This window comes from Orbicella faveolata, unplaced genomic scaffold (assembly GCF_042242905.1).
Source record: "Orbicella faveolata isolate gen_17 unplaced genomic scaffold, um_ofav_v1 contig_34, whole genome shotgun sequence".
Lineage (NCBI taxonomy): Eukaryota > Metazoa > Cnidaria > Anthozoa > Scleractinia > Merulinidae > Orbicella > Orbicella faveolata.
In genome coordinates this window covers 29,092,842-29,105,421 of record NW_028301563.1, presented here as the reverse complement: position 1 = coordinate 29,105,421, position 12,580 = coordinate 29,092,842, and the positions used below count along the sequence as shown (strand labels likewise).

The 12,580-nt window shown below is 41.4% G+C and overlaps 1 protein-coding gene across 1 annotated transcript; it reads left to right on the top strand.

Annotated features, from left to right (window-relative positions):
* The first annotated feature begins 2,651 nt into the window (after nt 1–2,651).
* On the top strand, nt 2,652–7,183 carry LOC149105676 (uncharacterized). The gene is made up of 4 exons (XM_089272435.1): nt 2,652–2,965; nt 4,160–4,222; nt 5,627–5,908; nt 6,326–7,183. The coding sequence occupies exons 1-4, from the start codon at nt 2,840–2,842 to the stop codon at nt 6,380–6,382; spliced, it is 528 nt and encodes a 175-aa protein (XP_089128561.1). The 5' UTR covers nt 2,652–2,839; the 3' UTR covers nt 6,383–7,183.
* The last annotated feature ends 5,397 nt before the right edge of the window (nt 7,184–12,580 follow it).

Genomic DNA, 12,580 nt, shown 5'->3' with positions numbered 1-12,580 from the left:
CGTCCACCAAACAGTTGCCCACCAACCCGGGGTGCCCTGTTGGGGGCAATCAGCTGTCTGGTGGTGTTCCAAACCCCTTTTTATCCTTTTAATCCTTCTTTAAACTTCCTAAAATTTCACTTAAATTCATGTGTACCCTCGCCTTAAATAGGAAGCGTGCAATTACTTTTGATTCTGGGGGGGGGGGGGGGGGGGGGAGAGGGGCTGTTACTTTCGCAGTTCAATGGAATAGCCTATTTCAAGCTGGTCTCGTTTGGTACTCTATTTTTTTTTTTTTTTTTTACAAAACGATTTCCGTTTGTTCGGAGTTTTACTTTGTTAATATAGGTAGGATTAGATAAATTAAAGTTATTAAAATTTGAGAAACAAAGACTCGAATCCGAAATACTGTTATTGTTATTGTTTTGTGTTCCTTTGGTTTGTAATTGTTAAGGGGGCAGTACACTGTAAATTATGGGGAGATGGGAAGGAGTGTACCGCTAAGACACTGAAACCCTGATACCACATTCTTATAGACCGTAGCAGCTTGATTTTGCAACCCTGTTCTGGACTAGGCACCAAAAACCCCTACCTATCACAGACTAACTATTTTCCAAACCAGAAGCATATCTCCTCGACTATTGGTGATATGCTTCTGTCCAAACTTTATCACTATCGTAGTCTAACATACGCCAACTAAACTCAAAAAGTCACTTTCAAATTTCAATTTCTACTATAGAACCCAGGGTCAGCAACCCTGCTCTAGATTAAATTACTTCTACACTGGCCACTTTTCAGGTAAATTATACCTTATTCTGTATCAAAGCTGTCTGAATTCTATACCCTATCAATCCCAGACTAAACTGCCTGTTAAACATACCCTTCACAGCGGCTCATCCCCATATCAGTTTAATATACATAGGAATCCCCCCCCCCCCCGAAGGGTAATTGTTACTTGTGCAGGCATTCTTTTGCCTCTTCACATCATGCACTTTGATAAGGAGTGCGTGACTTGCAACTCTCCCCCCCCTCCCTCCCCCCTCCCCATCCCCACCGCCTTGAAAAAAGAAAAAAGAAAAAAAAGAAAAAGAAAACCTTGCAAGAAGTTCCGTAAAATCTGTTTCCCTGTTTATCTTGTACTAAATAGCAACCAGGAAGTTGAAGGTTAATACAATCATGCTTTACCAAACTACCATAAAACTCCACATTTACGGTCTTCCGATCGTGCAAAGGTTTGATTGCCTTCGCCACTGTCTTTTTCCATGGCCCGATGAAAATATTTCTGGAACACTTTCTCGTTTTGTACCATGAAATATCCCACTTGTCGCTTAAATTTTCTTTGTTATGCACGCTCCATGAGTATTATACCCATGAAACAGTCAATCACGTGGCTTTGTCCTTTGATAAACGCGATAAAATTGAAGAAAATGAATGGCGGAAAAATGCCTAACTGGCGTGGCCACAAGTGTCGTCCGTCTTTCACTTAAGGCGTGATCATATAGAAACTCACCTGAAGGGCCTTTTCCGGTGCTGTTGGGGCTTCCGTGTTTACCAATTATTAGAGGATGGGACCCCCTCTGCGTAAAATGAGACCTCTTTAAGTAGATTATGAAATGTTGTGCTGAAAGGAAACACGCTTCAGGCGCGGATCTAGGATAAACGTTGACCGATTTCCGAAACAATGAGCGCCGAAGGTGCAAGCTTCTAGATGGGTCAGGGGCCATGCTCCGCAGGAATTGTGTTGGATATTAACTCCCTACAGACCGCTCTCTTGGGTTTCTGAGTCATTCTGAAAAATCTGACCGATTTCCGTAAAACGGTGGAAAGCGGTATGGATCCGCGCCTGCGTTTTAGTAAATGTGGTAGAAGAGCGACAACAGTTTATTGGCCAACTCCGGCCCTCTACAAGATGAGTTTGCAGGGAATCATGGTTCATCAAAAGACATCATCCATTCAGTTCAAGATAATGAATACAATTAGGAACGATAGCGCATCTCTTAGAGAGAATTGGCCCTCGAAAAAAGAAGTTGGTGGTACTCCACAATTAGTGTTGAAGTTTCTAATTGTCGACCACTGTATTCATTGGGGAATCCTAAGTCAAAGGAGCGGGGCTCCTCGATGTCTCATTTAGCTGGGTAAACTGCGGATTGTGGTATCACTTATAACAAACAATACAGGCGTATTGATAGCTAGTCGGCTAGGGGTGCTTATGCAATGACGGCGGCGTCGCCGGGGAAAACCTATAGTAAATAAAGGATTTGTAATTACTTCCGAATGTTGCAATTTTCTTGATCTGTTCAGTACGCCAGTCGGTCTAAAAGCTTGTTCAGGCTAAATATCTGGTGACAGCGTTCAATCAGTTCCAAAAGAAAATACACAACATCAGTCGTCGCGATTCAGATTCTCCGAAACACGCAGAAGTTGGTTATTGCCGTTTTGTAGAGGACAGTAAAGAAATATATATTTGAAATACACGTGCAAAGCCATAGTTTTGCTCATGAAACTTTTTCCTTTCGCTGACGTTCTTGTTCGCGTCGCCGTCGCTGTAACAGACGAGGCCATAGAGAAAGGAAACTGAAAAGCGTCATAAAGCAAGGCCGAATCCACATCTGAAGAGCTGACCGCAAAGTTAATTATCTTTTAGTTTCGCCCGTGAATTTACATGTACAGACGTAGCGGTCTTAAATCTGGACATAAAATCACGTATTCGTGAGACTCTATCCGAAGGGCCTTTCACCTATCATGCTGAATTCTGTCTGCATTTATCAGTGGACAGTTCACTAGCTTTTGAAAATTGAAGCGCTTACTCCTTTTCCTAAAGCCAGCTTAAAATTGCGCAAAATAGGCGTCACGTCTTGAAATGGAGATTTGGATAGTTCAGATTTTGATGTCATTTATCTTTTTAACGCTCGGGTTGGTCGACGGATTTCAAGTGCGATGTGTTCTATCAAGCTTCCTCTTCATGCCATGTTGGATAGCTGTTCTTGTAAGTACACTGCGGAGATGTAACATGATCAGTCCATGGTAGAATATTGTCTCTTCTTCTCCTTTACAATGTTTTTAAAGTAGATTAAAACTTGAAGACAACCGATGAAGAACCCGTTGCAGCTTGGGTTTATACGTAGGTGACAATGAATTGCTTTTACAACGTTCGATAAATTTTCGATTTTTCGATAATATTTTCCTTTGGTAGCGTTCGCGACAGCATGCAAGATTTCATGCCTACATACACATTTTCGACAGGACTACGATTACTATCAGTGATATTCCTCATTGCGACTTCAGTAGAGTATATAAAGAAGTGAATTGCTTGATGTTTTTATCAAGTGTGAGACCACTACGGCTGTGCTTCACATTTCATTTCCACGAGCCAGACTATGCAATGCTAGGGGACGTTTTCGAAGCGCTCAAATTCCATCTTGATCAGACGATAGTAAGCTTTACACCAGGCTTGGTCTCTCAAACAACCAGTGAAACTCAGAAATTGGAAAAAGCGGCTGAAGCCGGAAAGCTGAAGCTCGAAGGTTACAATATTAATGCGCGTTTCTTTGTAATCACGCATAACAAAGGTAAAGGGACCCTGAACGAGCTTGGCAGTCTCCAGAGAAGAGGTCGACCATGAAATGAAATATGTTCGCGCCATCGCCAAAAAAAAAAAAACTACAGCTTGCTGACAAGAGCAATGCCGGTAGGCTGGTTCGGGTCAAAGAAAATCAGACTAGGGATCTCGCGAGCGATTCAGGGCGAGGACAACAAGAGGATCGAAAAAGCGAAAGAAAGAACTGTAGAGAAGAGGAGACAGAATGCTCTCAAAAGTGCGGAGAAGAACAAGAATTTGTCTAGCGCTTGAAATGATCGCACAAGTGGTGATAGGATAGGATTTTTTTTATAAAAGTAAGAGTGCTCACAATGCAAGTGATCTCACTCTGCCTGCTTTTCACTCTTCGACATTCTGCTACTCGGGCTCGTGGTCCAAAGATTAAATGGCTAATGATTTAGAATCAACCAGGGTCTGTGAGGTCAGCTATTTTAGTAGGAAGGAAAAAAAATAACTTACCAGTTGAGAATGCTATAGAAGTAAGTTCGAGCATCCATCTGTTCTATGGAAATATTAAAAAGCACGATTTATCTTAAGTTTCCATTTTATATTGACGGCGAACTGCTTTCTGTTTTTACCAAGGTGTTGTCCACTGGTATCATGGGGCTGGCATTGTCCACCTCGGCTAGACACTCTCTAACTTTGGTAAGACCTACACAGTAATGAAAGGCTGTTTCATTGATTTTAGACTTGTATAGACTTTGAGATTCCTCTACGATTGTCATAAATTACGTTGTTCTACCTCCGAACTGAGATACGTTTTCCGGTTGGAGGAGAACGTGTCATGTGTCGTGGGTCAAAACTCACTAACTCGCCAGGGCGAACAAAATTCACTGACTCCCTAGGGAAACAACAACTTGAACTTTTGACTCACACATGATCAGGACGCGCTCCTTGAAACCGCGGCAAATTTGTGAGCCAGCCGGCGTCAAGCAAACGATTTCTTCGCACTTTTTTCTATCTTTGAGTTGGGAGGTATAATAAAACACTTAATGACTGGTCCCGCGGGAAACAGTGAGTTTTGGGTCCCCTCGACCTCAATGTTCCTTTCGGTTCCACCTCGGGGAACATTGAGGGTCTCGGGAAACAAAACCCACTGTTCCCCTCGAGGCCAGTCATTAAGTGCTTATTATACCTTATTATAGGAAATTAATGATGCACTTTGACAACGCGGAAGAAAATTTATGTTACACAAAATTAACGCGCCTAAGTTTATTTTACGCAAATTTGCTGTAACACAAACGTCTCATATCTAAAGGGCAAAAAGTATTTCCAGTCATTGTTAGCTCATTGGAAATCCCCATTAAGGTGACCGTGAAATGGGAAGACGAAATGACCTTGGAAAATTTAAGAAGACGGACTGAGGAAGTTAGCTATCCCCTCGGTTAGTGGTGGAGGCAGCGATAGTAGTAGTGATAGTGGCATTGGCAATGGCAATGGAAGTGGAAGTGGAATTGAAATTGATGAAATTGAACGTGGCAGTGGCAGTGGCAGTGGCAGTGGCAATGGCAGTGGCACTGTTAGTGGTGGAGGCAGCGATAGTAGTAGTGATAGTGGCATTGGCAATGGCAATGGAAGTGGAAGTGGAATTGAAATTGATGAAATTGAACGTGGCAGTGGCGGTGGCGGTGGCGGTGGCGGTGGCGGTGGCGGTGGCGGTGGCGGTGGCGGTGGCGGTGGCGGTGGCGGTGGCGGTGGCGGTGGCGGTGGCGGTGGCGGTGGCGGTGGCGGTGGCGGTGGCGGTGGCGGTGGCGGTGGCGGTGGCGGTGGCGGTGGCGGTGGCGGTGGCGGTGGCGGTGGCGGTGGCAGTGGCAGTGGAAGTTGAAGTGGCGGTGGCGGTGGCGGTGGCGGTGGCGGTGGCGGTGGCGGTGGCGGTGGCGGTGGCGGTGGCGGTGGCGGTGGCGGTGGCGGTGGCGGTGGCGGTGGCGGTGGCGGAAACAACCATCGCTATTTGACTATCAGTGATGGTGGTAAAAAAAGCTTACATGCAGTAGTTACAACAAAACTTTTAGCACTCTAAAACTACCCTCTCTTTCGCATTGGTTATAGATAATGGCTTTGAGGTCTGTCAGCATGGCGTGTGCCGTAATATCAGTAATAACAGTGTACATCTATTCTTCTGCTGTGACCAGTCTCGTGAGGAGCAAATACATGAGTAGTACTGCAAAACTGACCAAAATCAAGTACACAGAACGAGAGAAGACCATGTTAGGCATATCGTCCTTGGTTCTTATATTTTCCATCTTTGAGATTATCCTGGCTTTTGCAAGCGCTTTGATTGGTGATGCAGGTGCATCAGGCAAAGGCTACCAGCCCTTGAGAGAAATTCAGGTATTTTAAGCTATAACTGCTTAGTTACTGCAAGATATGACAGAACATGTGGGAAGCGCGGTGGCTTCATAGTTAATACGCTAGTATTGAGCGGTTTAGGCCCCGATTCAGGTCCCGAGTCCCGGTTCCGAGTCAGGTCCCGAGTCCCGGTTCCGAGTCAGGTCCCGAGTCCCCGGTCAGGTCCCGAGTCCCGGCTGGACAATATTTATAAAGAGCACAGCTACCTTCAGTCATAACTTACAACTGTTATCAATGTAGGCATGTGCAAATAGACCGATTAAATAAATAAATAAATTAAATAAATAAATAAATAAATAATTCGAGAAAGGACAATTATATTTCAACATTTCATTCTCGCAAAGAGCTGAATAAATATGTTGTTCCTTACATAAACTAACACTGCTACTTTAATTTTAGGTATGGCAAAGGAATCACCAAACAGAAGCTGGACAAATCTCACTGCAAACAGCCTAAGTAATTAGCAGCTTAGCCGATGCTACATGTTCTGGGATGTAGTTAATAATAACAATAATAACAATAACACTAATAACAATATTTTTTTGATAATAATAATAATTATTTTATTAAGCTCATTAAAATTCTTCACTAAAACTTTACAAGATAAATGTTTCCAGCACAACTGAATATTTACAATTAACAATTCTAATAAAGTCTTTCGGAAAGGAAGCAGAATGCAATTTACAGAAATGAATAAAATTGAGAAGAGCTGAAAATTGGAATGACTTGTATTTAAACAAGTCATTCCAATTCTTAGCTCTTCTCAATTTTAGAAAATGTCACAAAAACGTAGCAAAAGTATTTGCGGTTTGTGTCATCGATAGTACGTGAGAAGTAATCAAAAAACAAAAGAAAATTACTCTCAAAATTTACAATACACATTCTACTACTACTAATATTACTACTTCTACTTACTGCTGCTGCGGCTGCTGCTACTACTACTAGTACTACTACTACTACTACTAATAATAATAATAGCAGTAATAATAAAAGCACGAACACAATAATAGCAGTAATAATAATAACAGTAGTGCTAATAGTAAAAATAATAGTTGATAGTAAAATGGTATTTTAATCATAATATAGTTTAGCAATAATATATGCTTGATGATAAGTTAGTTGTATCATGAGCTCGAATAACTCTTGAAACAGTTTCTAGATCAGTTACAAAAATAAAATTATGTACTAAATATCACGAGATGTTTTGCACTTATTTACAGAATTCAAAAATGAGAAAAATGAGCTTTATAGTCCTAACAGTTATTGTTTTGACTTCCAGAAACGTTTACGAAACTTCTTCTCTATTTCCCCATATTAGCTTCTACAGCTTTTTCGACAAAGGTTGTCCTACAAAAACGCATAAACGTTAATGCGACCATGTCGATTGGTATGTATGTAGTAGTTACTGGACCAAGTGGAATACAATTCAGGGAGTAATCGCACGTTCTCATAATTTCATTTTGAAATTACGAGCACGATTACTCCCTAACTTGACACGAAATCCAATTACTACTTAGTCGTATCTATAACAAATTTCGGAATTAGAAATGTCTTTTGAGAACTTAAAACTCAGACCAGAAAGGCGTCCAATACTCGGCTCAATTGCCCTTCATACCCCCTTCCCTGAAACAGCCTATAGAAACGCCTCTCCCCTCCACACCTTCTTGGAGTATCGAGCATGCACAATTCAACAAATTGACGTCAGCTTTTTATGCGTCTGTCCTCTTATTGATGATAAATTGCGTCATAACATTGTCAAAGTAGCTGTGGGACAACGAGCCATAATGACGCAAACATTGTCAATAGCTTTTTTCGCTTGTTGATTGTCTACTTAAAAAAGTCCATAAAATCTCATTGATTAAAAAGTTGACAGTTTGACAGCTGACAGCTGAGCCTCAAGCTTGCATAAACTAAAATTTTATCCCTCTGTACTCTTAGTGATGATAAAAATGAGCCAATCTGTGCGCGAGAAATTAGACAGTTATTGTAAAGCGTGCTACAGCTGTCGCGCGAAAGGAGTTCCGCATTAATTGAGGATACGATCTGCATTAATTTAAAGATACAGTTCTATAGCTATATTTCATTTACTTCGCCAAACTTTTTAAAATGGGGTATCACACACGAGTGTTGAAATTCATCTCGATCGCTCAGATTATCATGAGCGCCATCGTTTTGGAGCTCGGCATAATGGATAGGTATGAAGCCCGCTTGATATACACCAGCTACTTGTTTACGCCATGTTGGATAGCTGCTCTCGTAAGTACACTAAGATGTAAACTGTGGGCTCCTCCAGCTCGTTCCAAATTGTCCAAGCTTAAAGGAGACTAAGTTAGAACGATAAGGTGTCGTTTAGTTTTAAAACAATTCTTTTTGTATACATTGGATCTGGCATAACTTCATGACAGGGATATTGTTTAGGTTACTCTAAATGTTTACATTCTGAGCAGTCCACGTTTAATAGCAACGATGCATCAACGATCTATCATGCAGTATTTGTTTTGAATCTTAGTTTGAGTTAGAAGAGAAGAGAGCTATTTCTAATTCCTTTGTTTTCGACGGAAACTCGTCAACTTTCCTGCATGAAGCAGTGTGAGCACACGGGCTAAAGAGAAGAAAGATGGCAAGGAAAGCTAAACTATACTTTCATTCCACCTTACAGCTCGTTTAATTAATTAAATGTTCTCGCTTGAAGCAAGACCTCTGAGCTAAAGTCTAGAACTATTCAAGTCAACAAGCCCTGCGATATGGATTAATGTCGATGGGAAATGCATATCCTAACGTTGAACTGGCTGCGGCCTGACAGCGGTGTTACGGGACACCTGCTTTCTGCAGAAAAAAAAGTAAGCCTTGCTCGAGGCTTACATAAACGTTGAATGTGCCTTAAAAACGTTGATTTAAGACTCGCCGCGTTCCATGCTTTTGTTGTGCGAAATTTGTTTGCTCAAGTAGGCTTTGTTTCAACTATTGAAAGGCAAAAATTTAAGAAATGTTTAAAACCCTTTTCTTTTTAATTCTACAATCTAACTAGTTCCCAGCGCGTTCCGGAGTTTCTCTGCCCGCGGTCACGATAACCTGGGCGCGATGTATGATGGAAAAGGTCAGCAATTAGGAACAATTGAATGAGTTATTTACCCACGTAGGGGCCAAACCACCCCCCTAATGTTTCATGAACGCTATATTTGCTTGGTTTATATATTTCTGAACCAAGTTTGGCAGATGAGCTTTCTTTGTTCTCCAGTTTATTTTAATTTGGAAGTTGTGACAAAATGTCAGATAATGACGTCATAATTGATGACGTCACTAAAACGTGCTATAATGTTTCGTAAAATCTGATAAAAAAGATAATGTAATTGGAAAAGCCTTGACTTGAGGACTAAAATGCCGGAAACCGTTTTTTGCTTTAATGATTATTTTTTGAGATATGGTTAAATATTATTTTGTTGTCCCCCCCGGGTGACGTCACAGGTTATGACGTAACAAAACTAATTTTAACGCAATAACATTAGAGGGATAATTTTTTATTCCGATTTTCTTCTTTATTTTTGCTTCAGTCATCTGGTACACTACATTTGCAACATAGCAGCATTTGCTGGAACAAAATTACGGCTCCAATTTGGGGATTTTTCTCAAGGGGGGGGACCCCATATTTTGTAGAGTTATTTTTCATATTTAAAAATGTCATATTTCATTTAATTTTTGTGACATGGACAAAATGTTTTCAGGTCTCAACTCCCCTTGATGTGCTCTTTCGAACACATTGTAAAAAATATGCATATTAAAAACTTCAAAAGTAACAAAAAACATGACGTCATCACTGTGACGCCACAACTTTGATATTTACTGACATTTTTCACGCAAATATAATTGGCAATAGTTCTCCTGCTCATCTGCCAAGCTTGGTGTAGAAAGAGTCAATACTTTTTAAGTAATGCGAAATAATGTGAAATACCCAAGAACTGACGAAACATTTCGGGGGTGGTTTGGCCCCTACGTGACCGGTTTAGGGTCAGTTCATAGATATAGTGAAAAACTATATATGACCTAGCTAGGACTTGAAACAAGTATTCTATTTTCACCATTTCGAATGTAATTTCTGTCTTTTTTTTTCTTTTTTTTTTGTGCAAGGTGTTACTAGCTGGTATCTTAGGAGTGATTCTGGTCCACACATCAAGTCCCTCCTCAACACTGGTAAGGCAGGGATGTAACGTTCTGGTAAAGGCAGTCATTGATTCCTTGGCTCCTGTTTTGTGGGGAGTGCAACATTTTTATTTCTTTAAATGCTTATTGTATTATGCAACTAAGTAACTTGAAAACAGAAACCAAACAGAAACAGAGACATCTGCCGCGGGATACGGTTCATATTTTGTGGCCTTTTACAATAAAAACGTCGAGTTTTGTATACAGCGTTCAACACCGTTATATATTGCAGGACCTATAAAGTGAAACCTGTATTAAGCGGACCCCATATTAAGAGCACACCCTCTATTAAGTGGACACCAGCTTGAGTCACTAAATTTTCTTCCCACATTTACTGTAAAATAAACCTGCATTCAGCGGACACCTCTTTTAAGCGGACGCGGACACCAATATTAAGCCATTTTGCTGCACATAACCTGCAGTAATCGGACACTTCAGGGGATTTTTACTTCTAAAAGCTCAGCTTAGACTCCTTTAACATTGCTCAGTGATGTTGTTTTAAGCTAAGTAGATTATTCCAGATTGATGCATTGACTGTCTGGACATTGTACCATGAGCAGTCTTTGATCTTACACTGTGTTACACTGTGTTACAAAAGGGACAATAATTAACCATTATTGCTGAACGTGTTTAGAGCGGACACCCTGTATTAATATAAGCGGACACTAGTAAGGGTCCCAAAGGTGTCTAATTAATACACGTTTCACTTTATATCAAATCCCACCAGCAACCAGCCACCCCATAAAAAAAAAAAACAGTCCTTATGTTGATCGTGTGAGAGTAAACAAAGTAGAAAAAATACAGCAAGACCAAACAAAAACGAATTCCTTCGACATTGTCCATTGCAGTGAAGTAAGTTACATTCATTTAATTAAAAAAAAAAAACATTGAAAATTGATCCTTTGTCTCTCATATTTTCGATTATTGTCTTGTAATTTCACTCTGAAGTCGCTTTCTTTTCTATTACTTTCAGATAAACGCCTCGAGCTCTGTGAGCATGACGTGTGCCTTGGTATCAGGAGTAACACTGTATCACTATCAGTTCAGTTTGTGGGATGTACTGATTGAGAACCTTCACCATTCGGAGAGTGTGGATTGGGACCGACCTCTCTTTGTCCCTAAGGAAGCACCTCTTAAATTGACCGACCAAGAAAATACTGCGGTAGCAATAAGCTCCTTGGTTGTGATATTTTCCACCATTGAGGTTGCCCTCGCCGTTTGTGGTGCCTGGAGCAGTGACCCCCCCCCCCCCCCCTATCAATCTCCACGGCACAATCAAGTCACTCAGGTATGTGCAGTGATACCAATAACAAGGGTCCAAAAGGGGTAAACCGTTAGCCTTGAAACGGGCGAAACATTCAACCGTTAGGCTTAAAAACGGGGAGAGGGGCATTGAGCGAGTATGAAAGTATCTCGCTCTTGACACAGTTTATTATAGGTTAACAGTATTCACTCTGCTGTAGGTGAAGTCTACATAGGAGCCAAGCAGCCTATCAGCAGCATTGGAGTTTATCCCAGTTTCTGTAACACGAAGCGATCGACTAGGAGTATTTCTACTCCCCCCTGGATGGGATGCTGGTCCTTCGCAGGGTTACCCTCAGCATTAATTAAGTTCTCCGGTACCCGTTTATACACGTTGGTACACATCTTCAGAGGCACTGTGAGAGTAAAGTGTCTTGCCCAAGAACACAGCACAATGTCCCTGGCCAGGGCTCGAACCCGGACTGCTTGATACGAAGACGAGCGCACCAACCATGAGGTCACCTTGCCCCCTGTAGGCTTGCCGTTAATTTAGATCCCTACTGCTCTTGTCTTTTACCTGTTATATTTCACGGCCGTACTTTTCCCTCGGATAAATGCTCACAGTGATTTGCATGCATGACTCGATACCAAGCTGTCAAAACGCTGTTTTTGTGTTTCTTTAATTTTCAGGCGGGCAATGTACCAAGTCAGTTTGCAGCAGGACAAACCCCACTGCAACCGACCAATAGAGCAGCTCAGCCGATGGTTGCTGTTCCAGTATCCAGCTGCAATGCCCATCAGTAGCTTTCTTCTTGCTTCTTCTCAGTGAAGATTTTAAGGAAAACGACCACTTTTTTAAGTTTAAAAGACATGTTTCGACAGAACTTCTGTCATCTTCAGTTGAATGAATGATTACAAAGCAAGTTGAATAATAAGTAGGCAAAAATGCTAATTAAGACAAATAGTAACAACAGAACGTGAAAAGGTGTAAATTAAAAGGATAATTTTAGATGTGTGAAAGTGGTGTGAAAGACCCTATCCCCGGCGGGCTTCGTTCACGTGTAGTTTATAAGTTTACATGTGCGGGCTGTAATGCCTGTTATGTCGGCGAAACCTCCCGACATTTTTCCACACGCGTACGTGAGCACTTAGCCGTTGATAGGGCCTCTCACATCTTCAAACATCTTCAGAATTCTGAACGTTGTCGCTCATTGT